We start from the raw sequence: 24,429 nt of genomic DNA, 5'->3' as shown, positions 1-24,429 counted from the left end.
ACACCAATTACCTTGAATGTAATTTATGCGCATTTGATCGATAACTTGTTGACTGTTCATCTATAAATGATGCTCCCAGGGATGCGCACTCTGTAGGTAGAGAGACAGAGATAGAGAGGGGAAACTGTTATCATCCAAGAAGGTACCTGCAATCGATACACTGTCATCTGATTAACACCTTTTTATCGGAGTAATAAAAATAAATACTCAATTATTTGATCGATTTAATTCAATAGGCATTTAATTTTATACCAAAAGTGTGCTTGTATCTGCCAGAGGGAGAGGTGAGGGCTGAGGATTTTCCAGAGCAGTGGGGAAGGGAGAGGTGGAGTGGGAGGGGTTGGTGGTTCTTAAGATTGATTATGCCCAGGAAGTAATAAATCAATTAGCATAACCATAGGTTAAGGTCATAAATCACTCAAGTTTGCCCCTGAAGGTATGCTTGACCCTGAATGTATGCAATCCTCACTAACAAAACTCCTCACCACTGCTGTGGCCCTAGTACTAACGTGTCTTTTGATGTGCTGTCAGCTCGGATTCATGAAATAACTATCTTCCCAAATACAATTAATTCTATATTCACATGAAGTAATGAGTACCATCGACTTGCAATCTCAGCTTTAATCCTCATATCTGTGTTTCGAGTAGGCTTTTGACGCTTTTCCTCCCAGACGGATTCTAATAAAATTACTTGCCTATTAGCATTACTTCCTGTCAAAAAGATTGCAGGTGCCAGAAAGTCATTTAAAGAAACTAAATTGATATCTGAGGTTCCCCAAGGAACTGTTACAGGCCCTTAGTTACTTTTAATCTATATAAACGGTTGCTGACAGTCTGAGCGGACTTCGTACATTGTTCCCTGATGATGCTGTCGTTTACCGTGAAGTAAGTCATCAGACCGTCAAAATTCACTTTAAATTGGGTTAGACTAGACATCTGCATGGTGCGAAAAGTGGCACTCGTCCCTGAATAATCACAATTGTGATGTCTTCCACATATGTACTAAAAACATACTGTTCAATTTCGCGTATAAAATAAATAACAAATTTTGAAAGGTAAGAAATTGTACTGCCCTAAACAAATCAAGGCGGGAAGCTTATAACTACCATCGTCACATCTTAGCAAATGATTACGCCGAGAAACCGAGAGAATTCGGGTCCTACTTATAATCGCTAAAAAGGGCTGATGTGGCCATAGAAGATAGCAAAACGAAAGCCGAAGTTTTAAATTCCGGGTTTAAGACATCGTACACGCAGGAGAATCGTACGAACATACATCGCACAGAGTCCTGCATGGAGGACATAATAATATTCATCGCAGGTGTAAAGAAAGAACTGAAAGAGTCGAAAGCGAATAAGTCGCTAGGTCGTGATGGAATACCAATTCGGTCTCGCAAATAGTACCCTCCAGCATTCGCCCCTTACTTACCTAGCATTTATCGCGAATCTCTAACCCAGCGCAAAGTGACATCTGTATATAAGAAACGTAAAAGAACTGAGGCGCAAAATTATAGACTAATATCGTTAACGTAGGTTTGCTGCAGAATCTTTCAACATATTCTCTGTTCGAATATCATAAATTTCCTTGAGAGGGAAAAGCTACTGTCCATAAATTAGTACGGTTTTAGAAAGAATCGCTCTTGCGGAAATCAGTTTTACGTTTTTTTCATATGATATCCAGCGAACTATGGATAATGGGCGGCAGGCGGTTTCCATATTCCTATGTCTCTGTAAAGCATTTAATACAGTGACACACTGCCGACTGTTAACAGCATGTGAAATAGGTTCTCAGATATGTGAGTTACTCGAAGTAACAGAACCCACTATGTTGTCCTCGACGGCGAGTATTCATCAGAGACAAAGCTAGCGTCGTGAGTGCCTCAGGGATGTGTATTAGGACCGCTGTTACTTTCTATAAACGTACATGATCTGGCGGACAGGGCGGGCAGTAATCGCCAGGTACTGTGATGTGAGGGAGGGTACCATCGTTGAATGACTTCAGGACGACACAAGATGACGTAGACAAAATTTCTAGTTCGAGTAACGAATAGAAGCTAGCGCTAAATATAGAGAAATGTAAGTTAATGCAGATGAGTAGAAAAAGCTGGCACACAATGTTCGAATACAGCATTATTTGTGTGCTACTTGACACAGTCAATTCGATTAAATACTCAGGCGTAACGGTGCAAATCCGTATGAAGTGGAATGGGTGTGAGACGCTTGTAGAAGGTAGGGCGAACTGTCGACTTCGGATTACAAGGAGAATTTGAAGAAAGTGTGGTTTTTCTGGATAGGAGACCGCACATAATTCACTAGTGCGACCCATAGTTGAGTACTATTTGAGTGTTTGGGATCCGCACCATTTCGACTTAAAGGTAAACATCCAAGCATTGCAAAGGCATGTTGCTAGATTTGTTATCGATAGGGTCGAAAAACACGTAGGTTTTACGGAAGAACTTCGGAAAATCAAATGGGAATCACAGGAGGGGAGGCGACTTCCTTTTCGAGGAACACTATTGAGAAAATCTAGAGAGCCAACCTTTGATGCTGACTGTAGAACGGTTCTACTGTCGCCAACTTACACTTCGCGTAAGAACCACGAAAGATATGAGAAATCATGGTTCGTACGGAGGCATATAGATAGTCGATTTTCACTCAGTCTATTTGCGAATGGAACAGGAAAGGAAATGACTAGTAGTGGCACAGAGAATAACAAAAACAAACTAGTTAAATAGGAATCGTCATATATGAAATGCTGCGAGGAAACCAAATACAACGATGCGCTTTGTAGGCTGAACACATCAATTAGAGGTCTGGTACTGGTCCACTCAGCTCTTCTGGGGCCAAATGAGGTTTTAAAGAAATGCGCGACAAACAACGTGCTGACTTACAGCACATTTATTCACTGACGGTTTCGATCATGGACCATCTTTACGGTGGAAAAATACCTATCGCAACAACTTCACATGACATACATGCTATTTAACCAGGAAATTGTAAGCCATTTCGAAAATTGGTACTCATCGCCGTAATACAGAGTTAAACAAGGGGCAAGACAACATTGAAAATATGAAAACCATGTAACAGCAGCCCAGGCAAAACAAGACCTCGTAGGCTAACACACATGAGTTGATCAAAGAAGCATATTTCAATAGTATATGCAAAATACATACTTTTATGTTATTAATTTGAATATGGATGCCATCTTTTTAATACAACGAGCAGAAATTGCATTCCAATACGATTGATTTCAGAATATCCAATGAGTTATGAAACAGAGCCACCAGTAGTTAAACATTCTAAATAATATTTTATTCATACTCCCATAACTGAAAATTAAAAATGTGATGTAAGAGAGCGTTGAAACGACTGAGAAAATCCTGATGGATGTCAAAAAAAATGTCATATTAATAACCCTCGAAAAGAATAACAGGGAATAAACTTTAAAAGAGGCTTATTTTACTTTGCTGCCTTCCATAACTGCTTATAAAACGTTACATACGTTCACGTTAATAGATTTTTTCCCTTAATTTCATGGGTACTATTTTTAATAAATTCAATACAACGTATTAATGTTCCACAATAATATTTATTTAATTATTCGTTATGAACCGACTTTCAACTTCTTGGGTCGCTGTCAGATAATTTATTATGTTTATTAGGTTGTTCGACGACGGCCTAAGTCCGAAAGCCGGTTCATAACGAACTATTACATAAGTATTGTTGTTGAACATTAATACATTGTATTCAAGTTATTAATATGACTATGTTCCTCCAAGAACTGGCTGAATATTTCATACATATTACAACTTCTATCCTTCACTGGCGTAAGTGAATTTGAACGAAACTTTTTCTAAGTGTTAAACTTTTTTTGCTGAGTAGGTAAAACGATGCCCAGATAAGATGAATGTGGGGAACCTTCCAAAACCATCCTCTGGCCGGTAGAATCAACGGTTAGCAGCGTGGGACTGCACGAAGGTCATAATTTCTCCAGTTTCAGACGTTAGTGTGCCGAATGCCAACTTGAATACAGAATTCGTAGCTCTGAGACTCTATGCGGCCCTGTACTGCAGCAGTTGACTTCGATGAGGTACCGTTCCAGGAGAGCACATTTTTCCGATCTCACTCATTTTTTTCCCTCTCTCCTAGCGCAGAGAATCGTCTTTTCTTGCTTCGAGTGACGTGTTTGGAACTAAGTACGGATGTACACACCTACAACGTAGTACACTAGTCTTCTTTCTAGTGTGCTACAACAGCTCTGTCATGTAAAACCGATTACGCAGTCAGCAAGCAATCACGGGTTTTGTTTTTCCACAAACAAATGGTAAACAACTGTTGTGATTCCACTGTGGGTGAAGGGGGTAGTGCGTCATTGTGAAAACTGAGGAAGGATGACAGGGACGTACAACGCTGCTATGTTGATTATAGAGCTGGTATCACAACTAATGGTGTGAACGCATGCAGCAAACGTAAACGTGGGCTATAAAACTCGTACCTTAAAACTATGAGCATTTGTTTTTCTTCTCCTTCTTCTTCTTCTTACAGTGGCTGGATGTGAGGGTAATAAGCAGCGTTCATTGAAACGTTCAGTATGACCGTGGCTTACCTGCTTCGATCACAACGTCCTGACGAACTAGCCCTTAAAAGGCTTCGAATAGGACGGTGCCCGTCGACGCATGTGGAACACAGCTGTCGATACGACGTATTTTAAATCTCAATGGACTGTGTTTTATGTCCCCTCGTGATTTCGGTCTCCCAGAGGAGCTTCCCTGTCTTTTAATGTTGAGGCAAGTGTGATTTGTGTTTTAAGATTTTGTATGATGACAGGAATTCTTTCCAACATGTTTCGTGTGAGAGGGGCTCGGTCTCCCAGCCACAGGCATCTGTCACCTTTCCAGCTGTGTCTGTACTGGTATACTATCCTCGATTTTACCAAGTAATTCTTCAGTGCTTCGTCCGACTTTTATGGTTAGTCTTGTATAAATCTAACAATGGCAGAGTTCGAATTTGAGTACTTGTCTGGGGATAAATCTTGGTTTCAAGTATTCTTGTTATTTTTGATAGGTTTCCACAAGCCTCGTCCGTAAATTTCAAACAAGGGCGCCGATGAATTTGTGGTTAGCGCTGTAAACCACCAACCACCATCATCAAGCTATACAAAGTGTTATGAGTATAATCACAAATACTTATGTTTGTGACTGAGGGCAGTATACTAAACCGCTTAACACCAGTATTAACTACATTTGCAGGCTAATAATTAGATTACAAGGATGAGTATGTTTTCAGGTTGGTTATCACTTACTAGTACGTATGTCAAGAGCAAGCTATTAACGTTTATTTTCTCCTGAGCAGCAGGGCAGGTACTGAAGTGTGGATGCGTGGACGCAAAACAGTTAGTCTACACTGACAGATGTATTCCACTTTATGGTGCTGTTACGATCAAACTTAAAACATCAGGTAGTGAATCACGTTACGTGTTTGCGGGAAAACTGTTAGATGCAGAGAAAGTACAACTAACACACTTAATTTCGTACGTGTTAAAGTACCAATGATCACAGTCTCCGCACTTATACCCTTAACACGCTGTATAGTGATTGCTAGACCTGCAGTATTTCTCGATGCTGTTGGCAATTGTAAATCGGCAGTTTAGTGGAGTCGTACGTAATGATTGCAAGATGTACCAAAGAATTCAGTAATTAATAAAAAGTCTGCACCAAAATTCCAGTAGGGTGGCAACAAGTCTCCCCTCTTCCCCTTCCCGTACCCTACTGCACGTCTAAGCACTAATTGACACTGTTTACTGGAGTGCTCGTTTGTCTGTAGAGCAGTTAATAGCACGTACTGTAGCACTGAAGTGTTCGGTCATGGTGACGCGTGCGTTCGTTTGCAGAAGAGGAGACGGCGGCGGACCCGTGCGAGTCCCTGGAGTGCGGGCCGTGGTCGCGCTGCCAGGTGTCTGGGGGCGCCGCGACGTGCCGATGCCTCTCCTGCCCTCCGCCGCCAGCTCCGGGATCCAGGTCGGGGTCGGGGTCCCACGTCTGCGGCTCCGACGGTAGGGACTACGGCTCGGAGTGCGAGCTGCACGCCGCCGCCTGCCGTCTGGGCGACACACAGCTGGCATTGCGCCACCACGGAAAGTGTGGTAAGTTGCCAGCACTGCTCGCAGAGGGGAATATATCTAATGCACCATGCTGCCGGGGAACGGGTAACTGTGAATGTAGTAGTGGCAGCCCTCAGTGGTAACACAGGAAGGTTGGAATGGTTTTTGTTTGACCATAGAATGAAGGCTTTCACGGCAGGTCTTGTCATCACTTAACATTTCCGGGCTGAGATGCCGTGGTCCATACATAAGACTCTCCCCTGACGTTTCTCCTTCGACTGCGGAAGGCATCCTCCGAGGACCATCGGCGAACTGTATCGAGAGCACTAGTCATCCAGAGGGCGCCGCTGTCAAACACGTGACGTCAGCTGTGCTATGATGTCTGATATTGCCAACTTTCTCAATTGAAACTAATTGATTGTCACGCTGTTGCTGCAATGTTGACATCCATATCTTACCCAGCTTAATGCCTTCATCTTTTCTATTAAAATTATTGCAGTTTTTGGCAATCTCAATGGTCTTTCTGTACATTCGTGCATAACAGTGCGACGTCTTTGCTATGACGGTCGTCTCACTAAACTTTATTTCATGATCACCTCCCTGATGTTCCGCTACAGCCGATTTATCGATAAGTCCGAGGCGGGGCGACAATTCCTGTTATGTTCGCCCCGACGGGTGTTGATGCTTCTTTCCGTTGTGCCTGTATAGACCTTTCCACAACTGCACGGAATTTTATAGACACCTGGTGTAGCTAGAGGATGTCGTTTATCTTTTGCTGATTTTAAACATTCTTTTATTTTCGTTGTGGGTCTGAAAACAGTTTCCACCTCGTACTTGCTTAAAATTTTTGCTATACGATCAGTGACCTTACTGATGAAAGGTAAGAACACGTTCCCCTTGGATTGGTGTCGATCCGTTCTAGTTGTCAGTCTAGAGCGTAGTGCATGATCTATTTCTCTTCTTGAAGGTCGCTCTAATTTGTTCAATCTCAGCATCTAAGTGAGTTGGTTCAAATATTTTGTGCGCTCTGTCTATTAATGTTTTAATCACCCCTCTTTTCTGTCTTGGCTGGAGGTTAGAATCTTTCTGCAGGAAACGATCAGTGTGTGTGTGTGTGTCTTTTCTGAAAACCTTATGACCCAATGAACCGGTCTCTTGTTTGATTACAGTCACATCTAAGAAGTTCAGGTGACCATCGATTTCCTTTTCCATAGTCAATCGAGTTCTTGGATTAAAACTATTCAGATGTAACAGGAAGGCATCCAGTTCCTCCGCCCCATGGCTCCATATAACAAATGTATCGTCTATATAAGAATACCATCTGGCTGGTCTTTTTCTAGTTGTTTGCAGCGCAATTTGTTCAAAGTTCTCCATAAACTAGTTAGCCACCGCTGGACTAAGAGGACTTCCCACAGCCACCCCGTCAATCTTTTCATAAAAAACATTATTATATTGAAAATAAGTTTTTGTAGGGCAATGTCTGAATAATGCCAAAATATCACTAGAAAAAATGTCCGCTATACATGTGATCGATTCATTCACCTGGTTCATGGTAAACAGCGACACCACATCAAAGCTGACCACGATATCATTAGCGCCCACACTGATTTTCTTAATAATATCGATGAAGTGATATGAATTTTTAACATGACTGTCAGTTCCACCAACATAAGGTTTCAACAGCGAGGCAAGGTGTCCAGCTGATTCGTGGGCGGGAGACCCTACTGCGCTAACTATATGTCTAAAAGGTGCCAGCGGTTTATGTACCTTGGGTAAACCATAGAGTCTGGGCGAGTAAGCTTCTGATTTAAAGAGTTGCTTCTTGTCGACTGAAGAGAGGGAAGACGTTTTCACCAATTGATTGGTCATTTTTAAAATCCTTGATGTCGGATCCTTCTGAAGTTGTTTGTAATTGTTGGGATCCAAAATGTCCATGATTTTTTCATCATAATCTTTACTCTTCATTACGACAGTAGCGTTGCCTTTACCTGCCGAAAGCACGATAGTGTTTTCATCTGCGTTGATGTCCCTTAGTGCCTTTCTTTGTGCCTGTGAAAGATTACTATTAGGTGGCTTACAAGTGCACAAGATTCTAGCTGTTACCATTCTAATAATATCAGCGCACTGCTGTGATAGCTGACTGATACCTGCCTCAACATTAGCCACAATATCTTCCGTGGGGACACTTCGGGGCGTCACTGCAAAATTTCCACCCTTAGCAAGTACTGAAACTTCATCTACAGTCAAGACTTTGTCTGACAGGCTAATAACTGTCCGAGAATTATACTCTCTTGTGTCTCCCGTCGTGATCATCTGTAAGCTATCGAACTTCCTCTCTTTGTCTAACCACTGATATTTCTGCACTTACTTCCATAGTTCTAAATGTAAGGTTGTCAATTTTATTGCAATCATCATACTGCATGGTATTACTAATGAGAATATGAAGTTGAAATAGCTTACTGTTGGTTTCCGCTAATGTTCGCCGCGTCTGGTGAATCCTCTGTCGTAACATTGCAATAATTTTAATAGAAAAGATGAAGGCATTAAGTTGGGTAAGGTGTGGATGTTAACATTGCAGCAACAGCGTGACAATCGATTAGTTTCAACTGAGAAAGTTGGCAATATCAGAGATCATAGCACAGCCGACGTCACGTGATTGACAGCGGCGCCCTCTGGATGGCTTATATATACGGCGCTCATTAGTGTTCTCGACGCAGTTCGCCGAATGTCCTCGGAGGATGCCTTCCGCAGTCGAAGGCAAAACGTCAGGGGAGAGTCTTATGTATGGACCACGGCGCCTCAGCCCGGAAATGTTAAGCGATGGTTTTTGTTTCTTTGAATCTTCTTGCCATTTCTCCCAGACAAACCGATGCCTTACGCAACTGATGCTGTACCCAATCAATGGATAATGTCAAATCTACGCAAAGGAATACGGAAAGCTATAACTTTAGCAATGTAATCAGGATATTCTTCTGACTGGGGGAAAAATCACGTATGCTCAATCTTAAGTTCGCTATTGTTCCCCATATAAGTAAACGATTTATCGGCAAATGTACAGAAAGAAAGTGAGGAAATAGTAATAATCTTTGGGTGTCCAAATAGACTATAATTTGAAATGTAAATAGCACATTTCGGAAGTCCTACAACAAGTTCGTCCAGCGACGTTATCAATCACAATCATTGCAACTTATCTGGAGAGACAAATCAGTAAGTTGGCGCATTTTTCATATTGTTGTTCAATAATGTTTGGAGTAGAGGAAGTCTTCATTGCTAAAAGCGTAATATGCGATGCTTACCCACGATCATCTAGTAATCATCTGTTAAAGGAGTAAGCCGTTTCAACTGCTGCTTCACAGTATTTTATTCCTGTTTGTCGTAAATAATCCACTGCAATTCAAGAGGAACAATGAAGTACATAATTACAACACCATAAGAAAAAACTAGATTCGTTACTCCACATTAATGTTTTCTTTAGCACAATAAGGGTTGCTCTATGCTGAAATGAAATTTTTTTATCACTGAGCCAGTTTATGATATTTTCTGGCAGAGAGAAATATAAAATTTGAGAGCAAACAGAAACACTTTCTCCTAGACATCTTCTATTTGTAGCAGAGACTGTGCATAGGAATTACGAACAACCATATGTATATTAAAATGGAGGGTATGTACTGAAATTTACAAAACTATTTGTAATTTGAATGTAAAACGTCTAGTTACACATCATTACGATCTAGTATTCAAATGATTCATGGAACGAGAAACTATCTAACTATTTATCAATAGTAGAAATATAGGGCTCGTTACATAGAGGTCATGCAGTGAACCCATTTTACAAAATATGTGTCCACATTTGCCATTTCACTGGAAGTGAGCATGAAATAGCACATTACTCTTAATCACAAAGTTTATTTCTCTCAACGGTCACTCAAATGGTTAAAACTAATACACACTTATCTGAGAAAAAGTACCATCACAACTGTATCTTGAGAATATCTTTACTCCATCACATTTTCCAGATACAGCTGTGGTGGTACTTTTTCTCATACATATCATCAGCTAAAGTCCCTCGTCCATGCAATAACATGAACACCCATAAATTTGATAAACACTTCTTGGTCGACAGCTTTTACAGAGCATGTATCCCTGAGCCTCCTGCTGGAGGACTGGTTGCACCACGAGACGTATCTCCTATTTAGTGGCTTCACTCCAGCATTTGTTTAGTTATCATTACAAATCAAAGATACTATTGTGGAAGTTCTACAACATTAATTTAATTAGTTACCCACTTTTCGGCTTACAAGGTCATCATCAGAATGTAACTGACAACCGTCGTCAAAGAGTGTACAATACTGGTGAACAACCACTCAACACGATGTTACAACTGCCGGCCAGCGTGGCCGAGCGGTTCTAGGCGCTTCAGTCTGGAACCGCGCGACCGCTACGGTCGCAGGTTCGGATCATGCCTCGGGCATGGATGTGTGTGATGTCCTTAGGTTAGTTCGGTTTAAGAAGCTCTAAGTTCTAGGGGACTGATGGCCTCAGATGTTAAGTCCCATAGTGCTCAGAGCCATTTTTTTGACGGTGTAGTGGTAGCATAACTGAAAATATTAAACAGTAAATAAACATAAAGGCACAAATCGAGTAAACCTTGAAGAATTATTGGGCGGTCTGGGATGTTGCAGATTCCCCCAAGCGTGTGTATGGCCTCTTTTTTTTGTCTCCTCTCTCTTTTGCTTCCACTGCTTCCATCTCCATCAATCCCTTTTTCTGCTTTCCTGCCACTGTGTCCCCATGGCCATCAAAATCTTCTCTCTCTCCTATTTCAGTTGTCTTCGTCCATCCCTCTTTCTCTTTCACTGCCACTTTCTCTCTCCTACCACGGCTGTCTCATGTCTGTTTATCTCCCATTGTCACTGTTTCCTCTCATCCACTATCACTGTCTCCCTGCTATCCTCTTTCAGCACAAAAAAGCGCGAATATCTCCGCATGCCAAATTTTTTTATGAAGAAGGCGGAATGAGGACTGAGGATGCCGTACCCCACTTGTCTGTCAAGTCTTTTAAAGAGGACTATATTCTTCTTCTGTTGCTGCGACTGGAGCATTTTTCCACTGTTACAGCCGGGTGTACTCTTGTATGAAACACATTCTATATGTCAGAAAAGTATTAACAGTTTATTTAAGCACTTCGACAAATATATGGAATTTGACACAACTAAACAACAAACAAGTACGTGTAATAAAGAAATTGCTTGCTTTACATTTTTTGTGGATACCCATTTACATACTACGTTTCTTTGGACTCCTTATGAATGTCTCTCGTACTCGCTCCACATTCACTTCACTGACACTGGGACGTTCGCTTCTCTTTGCTGGGCACAAACAACCTGTTGTTGTTGTTGTGGTCTTCAGTCCTGAGACTGGTTTGATGCAGCTCTCGATGCTACTCTATCCTGTGCAAGCTTCTTCATATCCCAATACCTACTGCAGCCTGCATCCTTCTGAATCTGTTTAGTGTATTCATCTCTTGGTCTCCCTCTACGATTTTTACCCTCCACGCTTCCCTCCAATACTAAACTGGTGATCCCTTCATGCCTCAGAACATGTCCTACCAACCGATCCCTTCTTCTAGTCAAGTTGTGCCACAAACATCTCTTCTCCCCAATCCTATTCAGTACTTCCTCATTAGTTATACGATCTACCCATCTAATCTTCAGCATTCTTCTGTGGCACCACAATTCGAAAGCTTCTATTCTTTTCTTGTCCAAACTAGTTATCGTCCATATTTCACTTCCATACAGTCAATATTTCACTTCCTGACACTTAAATCTATACTCGATGTTAACAAATTTTTCTTCTTCAGAAACGCTTTCCTTGCCATTGCCAGTCTACATTTTATATCCTCACTACTTCGACCATCATCAGTTATTTTGCTCCCCAAATAGCAAAACTCCTTTACTACTTTTAAGTGCCTCATTTCCTAATCTAATTCCCTCAGCATCACCCGACTTAATTCGACTACATTCCATTATCCTCGTTTTGCTTTTGTTGATGTTCATCTTATATCCTCGTTTGAAGACACTGTCCATTCCGTTCAACTGCTGTTCCAAGTCCTTTGCTGTCTCTGACAGAATTACAATGTCATCGGTGAACCTCAAAGTTTTTATTTCTTCTCCGTAGATTTTAATACCTACTCCGAATTTTTCTTTTGTTTCTTTCACTGCTTGCTCAATAGACAGATTGAATAACATCGGGGATAGGCTACAACCCTGTCTCCCTCCCTTCCCAACCACTGCTTCCCTTTCATGTCCTTCGACTGTTATAACTGCCATCTGGTTTCTGTACAAATTGTAAATAGCCTTTCGCTCCCTGTATTTTACCCCTGCCACCTTCAGAATTTGAAAGAGAGTACTCCAGGCAACATTGTCAAAAGCTTTCTCTAAGTCTACAAATGGTAGAAACGTAGGTTTGCCTTTCCTTAATCTTTCTTCTAAGACAAGTCGTAGGGTCAGTATTGCCTCACGTGTTCCAATATTTCTCCGGAATCCAAACTGATCTTCTCCGAGGTCGGCTTCTATCAGTTTTTCCATTCGTCTGTAAAGAATTCACGTTAGTGTTTTGCAGCCATGACTTATTAAACTGATTGTTCGGTAATTTTCACATCTGTCAGCACCTGCTTTCTTAAAGTCTGAGGGTATTTCGCCTGTCTCATACATCTTTCTCACGAGATGGTAGAGTTTCGTCAGGACTGACTCTCCCAAGGCCGTCTGTAGTTCTAATGGAATGTTGTCTACTCCAGGGGCCTTGTTTCGATTCAAGTCTTCCAGTGCTCTGTTGAACCCTTCACGCAGTATCTTATCTCCCATTTCATCTTCATCTACATCTTCTTCCATTTCCATAATATTGTCCTCAAGTACGTCGCCCTTGTATAGACCTTCTATATACTCCTTCCGCCTTTCTGCTTTCCCTTCTTTGCTTAGAACTGGGATTCCATCGGAGTTCTTGATATTCACACAAGTAGTTCTCTTTTCTCCAAAGGTCTCTCTAATTTTCCTGTAGGCAGTATCTATCTTACCCCTAGTGAGATAAGCCTCTACATCTTTACATTTGTCCTTTAGCCATGTCTGCTTAGCTATTTTGCACTTCCTGTCGATCTCATTTTTGAGACTTTTGTACTCCTTTTTGTCGGCATCATTTACTGCATTTTTACACTTTCTCCTTTCATCAATTAAATTCAATATTTCTTCTGTTACCCAAGGATTTCTACTAGCCCTCGTCTTCTTACCTACTTGATCCTCTGCTGCCTTCACTACTTCATCTCTCAAAGCTACCCATTCATCTTCTACTGTATTTCTTTCCCCCATTCCTGTCAATTTTTCCCTTATGCTCTCTCTGAAACTCTGTAGAACCTCTGGTTTAGTCAGTTTATCCAGGTCCCATCTCCTTGAATTCCCACCTTTATGCAATTTCTTCAGTTTTAATCTACAGTTCGGAACCAATAGATTGTGGTCAGAGTCCACATCTGCCCCTGGAAATGTCTTACAATTTAAAACCTGGTTCCTAAATCTCTGTCATACCATTATATAAGCTATCTGATACCTTTTAGTATCCCCAGGGTTCTTCCATGTATACAACCTTCTTTCATGAATCTTAAACCAAGTGTTAGCTATGATTAAGTTACACTCTGTGCAAAATTCTACCAGACAGCTTCCTCTTTCATTTCTTTCCCCCAATCCATATTCACCACCTACATTTCCTTCTCTCACTTTTCCTACTACCGAATTCCAGTCACCCATCACTATTAAATTTTCGTCTCCCTTCACTATCTGAATAATTTCTTTTATTTCATCATACAAGCAACCTATCGTAACGAATTTGTAGTGCCAGTGGTTCCTTGTTGGTGGCTTCTTACCGTACTTGGTTCTAAACATGCGTTGAACAGCTGTAGCACACTTGTTTTTGTCGAACTCCAACACACAGGAAGTTCGCCCCGCACCTAAACCGCCATGTTTGCGACTAGCGCTGACTATCGGCAAACTACCAAAATACCCTGTAGCAGCTTACATGAAAAAAAAAATTTCATGGTTTCTCCTCAAAATAGCATATCTATGATATATGCACAAAGTTTGGTTCTTGTGAGATAAATAATTGAAAGTGTTCCCGGACTTTATGTACATTATGTATTAGATTAATTTTTACACTGTTTTAGCTATTGACATATGAAAATATTGTGTAAAGTTTTGTTCCATTTGTTGCACAGCAAATGTTTCATTTAATTTTACAATAGCGTAGATAATTGCCGTCGCCTGCACGGCAGACACCCCTCGGCCGTAATCGCAGGCTGTTAGCAAGTAGCTGACTTACACGAACTCACACCTGGTACGAAGCAGCCCTGCCTCACCAGCGGTATGAAGCTTATTTTTGATTGCTTGTATTCGGGCGATGCACGGCGCTACACCGCCATACGTTACCACTGCTTACATTGATGATCAATCCTCAAGTCCTGCACCAAGTGGCGATGTTCTGCAGCCTCTGCTCCAGTTCGTTACCATTTTTTTTTCCTTGTGAGGTCTCTGTACACGGTGAAGAAGCAATGATAGGGCATTGTGGCAGGCTGCAGAAGAAGTAAAATATTTCATACACTGTAACGTATTTCCATATGAGACGCTTCGCCTCCACCAGACAACGTGAACGGCAAATAAATGCACACTTTGGACTCGCAGTCCGAGGGACGCCACAGAGCGTTCAGGCAGTCTCAGTCGAATGCCCGTTCCGGTATCACAGTGGTTATGGACCCAAACTTAAATTGCCAGGGTCGACGGAAGGCAGAGTTTTCAAACGTAAATGTGGAGACGACGAACGGACATGTCTGAAGGACGAGTTATTTCAGCGCTGAACAGGCGACAAACGGTTTGCTATGCGAAGGTAGTGCCTTGTAGGAATAACTTTGTCAGCGGTTGTGTGTGGTCTATCTGCCATGTGAATTGTGCAGTACGTAACAGTTGAGATAGATTTTCGAAAATAATTTCACTGGTCGGAAGAAAATAGTAAGCTGCCCCGTCCAGGGTATGGTCAAATCCAGAAACAGATCTCTGGTGAACACTACGCGAGAGGTCGCCCTGCCGTTAGAGAGGTGACTTAGAGACTGGCGACACTCGATATTTATTTTTTATTTACTTACTGCAAACTTATAAACCGGATACGAGATGTTTTAAAACAGGTCGTACGTCTTACAGGTTTCGTTTGTCATTTTTTAGTTTTTTTTGTTTTGTTTTTATCTAAAACATTTTAAAACAAAACATTTTTCAAGTAACGATAGTTTAAGATTGAAATATAAATAAAATGTTGCTGTTTTAAGAAGAATATAAAAGAATGATACACTGAAGAGCGAAAGAAACTGGTACACCTGTCTAATATCGTGTGGGTTCCCCACGAACACACACAAGTGCCACAACACGACGTGGCATTGAATCGACTAATGTCTGAAGTAGTTGTGGAGGGAACCATGAATCCTGCAGGGCTGTCCATATATCTGTAACAGTACGAGGGGGTGGAGACCTCGACTGAACAGCGCGTTGCAAGGCATCCCAGATATGCTCAATAATAGTCATGTCTGGGGAGTTTGGTGGCCAGCGGATATGTTTAAGCTCAGCAGAGTGTGCCTGAAGCTACTCTGTAGCAATTGTGGACGTGTGGGGTGTCGCATTGTCCTGCCGGAGTTGCCCAAGTCCGTCGGAATGGGCAATGGACATGAGTGGATGCAGGTGATCAGACAGGATGCTTACATACGTGTCACCTGCCAGAGTCACATCTAGACGCATCAGGGGTCCCATATCACACCAACTGCTCACGCCCCACACCATTACAGAGCCTCCACCAGCCTAAACTGCCCCCTGATAACATGCAGGGTCCATGGATTCATGAGGTTGTCTCCATACCCGTACACGTCCATCCACTAGTCCGACCACACAACATGTTTCCTGTCATCAACATTCTAATGTCAGTGTTGATGGGCCCACGGGAGACGTAAAGCTTTGTGTCGTGCAGTCGTCAAGGGTACACGAGTGGGTCTTCGGCTCCGAAAGCCCATATCGATGATGATTCGTTGAACGTTTCCCGCGCTGACACTTTTTGATGGCCCAGAATTGATATCTGCAGCTATTTGCTGAACCCTTGCACTTCTGTCACGTTGGTAGGATTCTCTTAAGTCGTCGTTGGTCCATTCTGGCAGCATCTTTTTCCGGCAGCAGCGATGCCGCAGATTTTATGTTTTACCGGATTCCTGATATCCACGCTAACTCGTGAATTGGTCGTACGGGGAAATCCCCACTTAATCGCTATCTCAAAGATGCTGTGTCCCATCATTCGTGCGCCGATTGTAACACCATGTTTAGATTCACTTAAATCTTGATAATCTGCCATTGGAGCAGCAGTAACCGATCTAACAACAGCGCCAAACATTTCTTGTCTTATATAGGCGTTTCCGATCTCATCACCGTATTCTGCTTGTCTACATACCTCTGTATTTGAATTCGCGTGCGTATACCAGTTTCTTTGGTGCTTCAGTGTAGGACAGAGGAGAGATTTGTTAGTGTCATCACCGACTGTGACTGGCAGTGAGTGCCTCGGAATGGTTTCTTCGAACTGTTGACCGCCAATCACAACAATAAAACAATTTTGTTTGCAGTAGAGAAATAGTATTGCAAATCCTACGCATTAACATTAGTTGCTCATCCATATACAGTATTTGGTGCTTTCTTGGCGACACTAGATAGCAGAGACATCGCTTAATACGCCCAAAGAGACACATTAAGATGTCCTTGATTTCTGAGCGTCACTGCTGCTAACGCCGCATTTCCATCTCTGACTTCAGGCGTTAGCTTGCCCCCCAAGCTGCTGTGCTGACCACTCTTAGAGTAAGTAAATTGTTGCAGGTTGTAACTATGCAGCGTAAAATTGCCCATTCGGAATTAAAAAAAAAAAGAAAAGGAAGAAGCAAGACTTGCGTTATTCATAGCCATGCATACTAGTATATGTGTAATCGACCATTTGGCGCTGGTAGTTAATGACAGTCATGAAAGAGCTGCATCGAAGTTAGCGCACCTCAGGTATAAAAAACGTGTTAGCACCACATTTCACTGACGCTTTAAAACAGGACTGTAAAGATCAACGATTTAGTTTATTAATTGATGCATCTACTGATATTGCTGTACATTAATACTTGGGACTGATTGTGGTTTATTACAGTAAATTGCACTAAATAACAGTATGTACATACCTTGACCTTGCTGAACTGCACGAGTGTAATGCTGAAGTTACTGTCTCTGCTATGAAGAAGACACTTCAGCGATTCGATTTGCGACTTGAAAACTTAATGGGCTTTGGTACAGATAATGCCTCTGTCATCGCTGGAGTAAATAACGGAAGTATTTACGAAACCGATAGGAGAGGTACAACACCTGATTTTAGTACGTTGCTTGTGCCATTTCTTGAAACTAGCTGTTTCAGTTGTTGCAAACGAATTTTTACCGAGAAATTTGGAGTTTTTAATTAAAGAGACATGTGATTGATTTAGTCGCTCCTCTTCCAGACAATCTTTTTACAAGTAGCTATACAGAACCATCTTCGAGGGATAGAACCGTTAAAAATAGTTCAAGCGTGCCAGGCAAGGTAGTAACCAATAGAATCCGCTGTATCAAGAATATATACGCAATGGTCAGAGCTAAAAACACATTTTCCGTAGGTAAAGTGCGCGAAAAGTGCTATGTATGCGAAAGAGATTAATTAGGCATACATTTCATTTTTATATCCGATATTAATTGAAATAAACAGAGTCAATAAAATGTTTGCGTCGAAAGATACAGATCATACCAAACTATTTGATGAATTGACCAACCTCATAGATATGCTTGTCAGCAAAGCTGCGTTACCTGCAAATAAAGTTAATGCTTTTACTCAAAATATTCGTGATTTCTTCGATGGAAGATGTTATCAGGAATCCCGCTTTGAAAAGCAGTGGCTTGATATGAGAGAAAAATGATTATCACGCGAAGACGAAGAAATGTTGCGTAATTGGGGCATAACGTTTTTAGTAAGCCTGATTCAAGAAAAAAAAACAGGTTACCAGGAAATTTGACGTTGATGAAAAAAATTTCCAGAACAGGTGTTGGACAAACACTTAATCACAACAAAGAAAACCTATAATTAAAGGTTCCCTTGAGACATTTAAGTCTATTTTTATTATCTACCATAATTATCGAAGCAGACGAAATGAATTAAAATTTGTGTTGCGGCCGAACCCGAGACTTCTTGCTTGCTAGGCAAAAATGCTAACCATTACACCACTGCAGCCTCAGGGAAACATGTAACTGTGAGATTTATAAGATCACCAATGGTACAAGTAGGTCCCATTACGTCCAATGCTGGGGTGCTTGCCAGTATTGGTGAGCCCTGGCTGTAGTGACAATATGTAAGGGAAAAATTAATTGAAGTTTGTGTTGGGGATGCCACTGAGCTTAGGTAGTTCGTGCAGCAATGTTCACCATGGTAGTGCGGTGGTGTAATGGTTAGCATTTCTGCCTTGCAAGAAAGAAACCTGGGGTTCGAGTCCCGGCCGCAGTACAAATTTTAATTCATTTCGTCAGCTTCGATCATTATCAAAGAAAATCTAGTTGATAAACGGCTCAGTTCAATAAAAGTGCACATTTTATAGCAAGAGTGGATGATTAGTGGCGAAAAATTCATTTGTTGAACTGGAACGAGACCAAAGATACAAAAAAAGTTTCGGAATGAAGTATTGCATATCAAAGATGCTTAAGGGGAATCCAGATTTGAGGAAAAAGCGCCTTCTGCGATTACTCTCCTGATACTGCCTCATTCCAATGCCGATGTTGAGACTTTTTAGCACTATGAATGTAATAAAAAACAAGCAGAGGAATAGAATGAAGTTAAATCTTTTAACTGCTACATTCAGAACAGGCTGTCGTTTGAGGTTGGTAGGAAAGTGCTGCAACGAATATGAAATTCAGATAAACGTTGTAAAAAAAAATCGGTACCAAGGCACCGTTTCAGTCTGAAACCAATGATAATGATGGTGATGAAGCAGACAGAAATGATTCATCTGAAGAAGACCAATTCATTTAAATAATTGACTGATGTTATAAAACTTTCTGTATGTTCCTGACCTTGACTTGGTGATTTATTTATTGCATGTTCATTTAATGATTGTGAAAATTTTATTAATTAATAATAAAGGAAACTAATTATAATATACTTATTGTTTTCTTTCATAATCATTAAAAAAATTACTGGAAATCTTAGCGATTATGGGTGCAGGGCCATTTTTGATAGTGGTTTTCTGGTGGTTTTTCGACTTGAAACTGGTGGGGAGCTAACTGTAAGTGTTGGCACCACTCTCCGGCTGTCTTATGGGATTATTTTAAGGAAAATAATAAATTGTCCCTGGTGTTTGGATCAGATTCAGTTATGTTATGTTGAATATAGGTGCAGTAACCCACGTGGTGATCTGAAATTACGATTTGTAAAGTTAACTAAAATTTATAAAGTTCAGTAATAGTAGTTTCTTCTGGTTTGTTACGCAATGAGTGTAGTTTGGTGATTAATATCTACAGCGAACGTAAGCGGATTCAAATAGCTCTAACTCCCAATACAGGGGGTTATATAATCAAAATACCTGGCAACACGGCATACTTTTATGTATACAGACTGACGTGGAGCGTGAAAATTTTTACCAAAGAATTTGGCTCCAGCTAGGTGGGAGGCTTGACACTGTAATTAGTGCAGTTGTTTGAACCGCTACGCCAAGGTGCTTTAGTGGCTGACGCACCTGCGTAGTATACAGGTGACCCGGGTTCGATTAATAGCCTTCTTAGAAATTTTCACTAGCCGCTTCAGTCTGTATACACAAAATCACATCTGTATGAGACCAGTAAAGTCTCTGAAATTGTGTCATTTTATTTGAACACAGCATATGTTCATAGATAAAACTGTTCAATGTTCCAGTCGACGCTAAAATTTAAAAAAAAATACGTGCGATAGTCACACGAAGGAATGATTCTAAGTAATGCTCAACTACTACACAGAGTTCCAGGTCCAAACTGGCTTAGCACGGGAAAAATGCGAGTGCCACCAAACTACTGGCAGGATAGGTCAGCGTGATGACTGCTGCGGATTTTCCTAAGCACACTGGGTTACTGCGTGGAATAATTCTGAGCGTCGTGACTATCTCTATGAAAAAACTGCGATGTCGTAAAAGCGTGTAGCTCGCACACCTCTCATACTAGATTAGGTCCTGCCTCTTCAACTCTACTCAGGCAAGTGAAGACGAGCGAGATGGCTGCAGCCTTTTATAAAGTTCAGTCCATCCTACTACAGAAACACCAAGCATCTACGCCACTTAATGGGGATAGGACGTCAAACAGGCTGACTAGGAGTAGGAGAGGCACCACAGTACATTTTAATTTCCACTATCTAAACTTTTACAAAAAAAATCATAAAACTTTGTCGGCATGACGAGGAAGGATTCAGGAGTCACACTCATAGCAGTGGATGTTCAGAAACATAGCAAAATAAAATTTTGTTACATGTGAAATTTCATCATGTTTTCTCTTACTACTGGCTGCATTTGTTGCTATCGGTACACTTTTCTTCATAAGAATTTATTTAATTTATGAAAAAATGAATGAGCTGTTACATTTTAAACTTCATGTTTAGAAAATCTCAAAGTTTATAGTTAATTATCTCAATTTTTACCACAGTTTTCAATACATCTGGAAAATTCTAGAGTTACATATACCTGTAAGTACGGTTTGTACGATGTGCAAAACCCATCGAAGAATCTCCCTTACTTATGAAGAAAAGTGTATCGATAGCAACAAATGCCGCCAAGTGAAAAAATTATGAAATTTCACATGTAAGAAAAAATTTATTTTTTTATGTTTGAACTTCCAATGATTGTGAGTCTTGAATCCTTCATGGTCATGCTGACAAAGTTTTATGAATTTATTTGTGAAAGTGTAAACAGTGGAAATTAAAATGTCTTCTGGTGCTTCTCCTGCTCAAAGGCGGCCCGTTTGACATTCTACCCCCCTCAACGACTCTAAGCAATTTCTATCCTTATTTACAACTTTTATACGATAATTCAATCTTAAAACTAGATGCATCATCAGACGCATGCAAAAAAATAATAAAGTGACATATTACACTTGATTCTACTTCATATTTGACGCTATATATTATGAACTGTGAGCCCTTTGATATAATAAATAAACAATCATAGTAAGCATCACAACATTTTATGTACTGGCAACTAGTTCCAATCTGCATTGCAGGTCATCTTCAGGTCTGGCGCCCAAAAGTGCTGTCTGAACGTGCAGTCCTTGTTGTTTTCACACTGCATTGACAAACTCCACTCTGTGGCGTCAAGCTTGAAGATGGCCTACAACGTTATGTAGCTTTCACAGGAATAAAAGTTGAATAAATTCATTTTAATGGCAGTGATCATTTTCATTCATTGACTTCTGTGTCTTCAACCACTATCGTATACATAATAGCACCTCTTTCTTTCAGAAAATAACGTTTTCTTTTCACTGCTGCAACCAGAATTCATTTATTTCTAATCGTATTTAAACTACGTGGAAAACTACACAACATATTAAATCATGAATTGAAATTGACTCTTAAACATGCAGTTCTAATTATGTAAATTTTCTAGGTGAAATGTGTGTAAATTCTCCAACACATACTCTCAGGCTGATCATTTAATGGTTTTAATTTATCAGTTGAACTGACTTTAATTAAGCATCCAATTAAATTGTCAGATACTGGTTACCCATAAATTCAATCAAACATATATATACCTCAATCGATACGCATCAATGGGCGATATAAATGGATGAGTCGACTACTTTTGTGGCTATAAAGTTTCAACTGTTACGAATTACTTTCTGAAAATCCATTACGGAAATTACTTGTATCTTATCTACTCATGCATATCATATTCATAGTATATCGAATTATCCATTTAATTGTCTCCTTTTCCTCATTAAGATGATACATTGTGCTTTGTTGTAATTATTGTGGTTTGCGCTGCATGTGCACAAAATCGTATAATGCTATAAACACATTTCCCAACACTCCCCAGAATTAACTCACATCAACTGCAAATCTGGTATTCTTTGAATTGAAAGACATGTTAAATTCACTCCCACTTGATGAAACATAAACATCATAAAAGAACAGTTGACAGGAAACCCAAAAATTACAAACATCACTACAGAGTATCAGATATAAATCATAAAAGTAATCGCTAAACAAATCTGCTTTCAGTTTAACAATTCATTCTATTTATTAAAGGAAGGACTCCCAGTAGGAAGCCCAGTTTCATGAATATTAGGAAACATTCCAATGAGTCACACTGATATCAGAATTTTCGCAGAAATAACAGAGACAAAAATATTAGCATTGTAATGGTACAGATATTTAGATGACGTCGTAGGCCTGATAGATGAACCACAAGAACGTATAGTTTACACAGACAGGTTAATAAAATACAAAACAACATTCAGTTAACTGTGATAACAGAAAGACAAGAGATACTCCACCTCTACCTCAAAATCAGAATACCTGATTGAAGACACAACTTCAACATTTTCAGAAAAGAAACTGTTACTGACACTATAACACACGGGAAATGAAAACATTCACATTGTCAAAAAAAAAAAAAAAAAAAAGAAAAAACGCAGCCATCAGGCATATGGTATAATGGCAGTGCTGAACATCTCAAAGCAAAAACAACTATCAAGAGAACTAAACGTGATGATCAATACAGCACAAAGCAATGGATACAGAAGCAAGACAGTACACAAAGTACGTGATACCATTAAAAGTAAAATTCAAGTAAACAAACGCAAAATTAAAAACAGTCCAGATATACCAACACACAACAATATCACACAATTCACACTCACAGCAGGAAACAGATCACTCAACACAAACCCAAAATTGCACAGAATAACAAATGACAAGCAAATCTCAGACAAGATACATGACATCTTTAAAGGAATCTAATTAATATATCCTTCTGGAAAAGCAGCACAATACAAAAGAAATAAAAAGTCATTGAGAGAAGTGAAGGTAAATACAACAGAAATATGTGAAGTGACATGTAGTTACGGCGAGTTTAAATATATTGAGATGACTGGAAGAAATTTTAATATAACATACAAAGAACATATTATGGCACTGAAGAGCGACTGTACCCATTTCACATATACAGACTATCTAATAAGAGAAAATCCGAGTCACATTGGGATAAAAGCAGACACGCCAGTCTTACGCAGCAGCAACAAAAGAAATGGTATGTATACCCTAGAAGTAGAATATTTCATACAGAAGGCCATAAATTAAAATTGAAATAAGCTCATTCCCACCACCAACCTCTCTTCGATTCCAATCCAACACTCTACTCTCACCCCTACAACTTCCATGATCTCTCAGCCAGCCCTAAATCATTGTGCATCAGTATTGGTTATGCGAGCAGAATTGTTTAATTGTGACGTACCAATTGGATGAAACGCGTGCTATGGGCACCTAGTAAATGCAGAAAACATGTGGATGGATGTAAAGGACATAAAATGAACGTAAGTGTAAAAAGCGAAACCGTATAGCTGTAAAGGAAATAGACTGAAGTGAGCTGGCAAGGATCAGTACAGAACTTTACTCAAAATATGCATAGTTAAAGAATTTTCTTTTCATCGTAGACCACTGAGGATGCATAAATAGGGGAAACATATTTGGTACACGCAAATAAAATATTCAGTTACAAAAGATGGAATATTTCTTAACTGTCTGATAACCCATAAAGGCCTACATCCAGAATACATTCATATGTTAGGACAAGTGTTTGTGAAAATGTACTCCTTTATACGCAGATTCCGCAGTCAGTTGCAAATTAAAGCACGACAATTGCGGAATGCCAAATAGACCACTACAGGATCACTTGCATTTAGATCTGTTGATCTATGGGACATTTTTCACATGGAGCTTTGATTAATACGAGGGGCCCTCAGTAAGTAGTACAGCACTTTCTTCTGATAGCATGTCGGTTTTATTCAGGATTCCCATACATCATATTATTCCCCACTCTTCCGGCTACAAAACCCTGTTTTTCCTACCCGATCCCGTTCAATGCGACGGCCTTGTGTCACCTTACCGGTAGGGCCTGTATTCCCGCCTGGTACCACTCTACTTGTCGACATTGGAACCAACATATTGCTGCATCAATAACCTCACCACGATACGTCTACTGCTTCA

At 40.4% G+C, this 24,429-nt stretch overlaps 1 protein-coding gene across 1 annotated transcript in view; it reads left to right on the top strand.

The window, feature by feature from the left end:
* The window catches only part of LOC124775375 (agrin-like), a 183,239-nt gene that overhangs the window by 2,661 nt on the left and 156,149 nt on the right, over window positions 1-24,429 (top strand). The window contains exon 2 of the mRNA XM_047250209.1: window positions 5,890-6,141. Coding sequence (XP_047106165.1) covers window positions 5,890-6,141 — 252 coding nt within the window. The remainder of the gene's footprint in view (window positions 1-5,889; window positions 6,142-24,429) is intronic.

Source organism: Schistocerca piceifrons, chromosome 2 (genome assembly GCF_021461385.2).
Source record: "Schistocerca piceifrons isolate TAMUIC-IGC-003096 chromosome 2, iqSchPice1.1, whole genome shotgun sequence".
In the NCBI taxonomy this organism is placed as follows: Eukaryota; Metazoa; Arthropoda; class Insecta; order Orthoptera; family Acrididae; genus Schistocerca; species Schistocerca piceifrons.
This window is presented reverse-complemented; position numbering and strand designations above follow the sequence as displayed.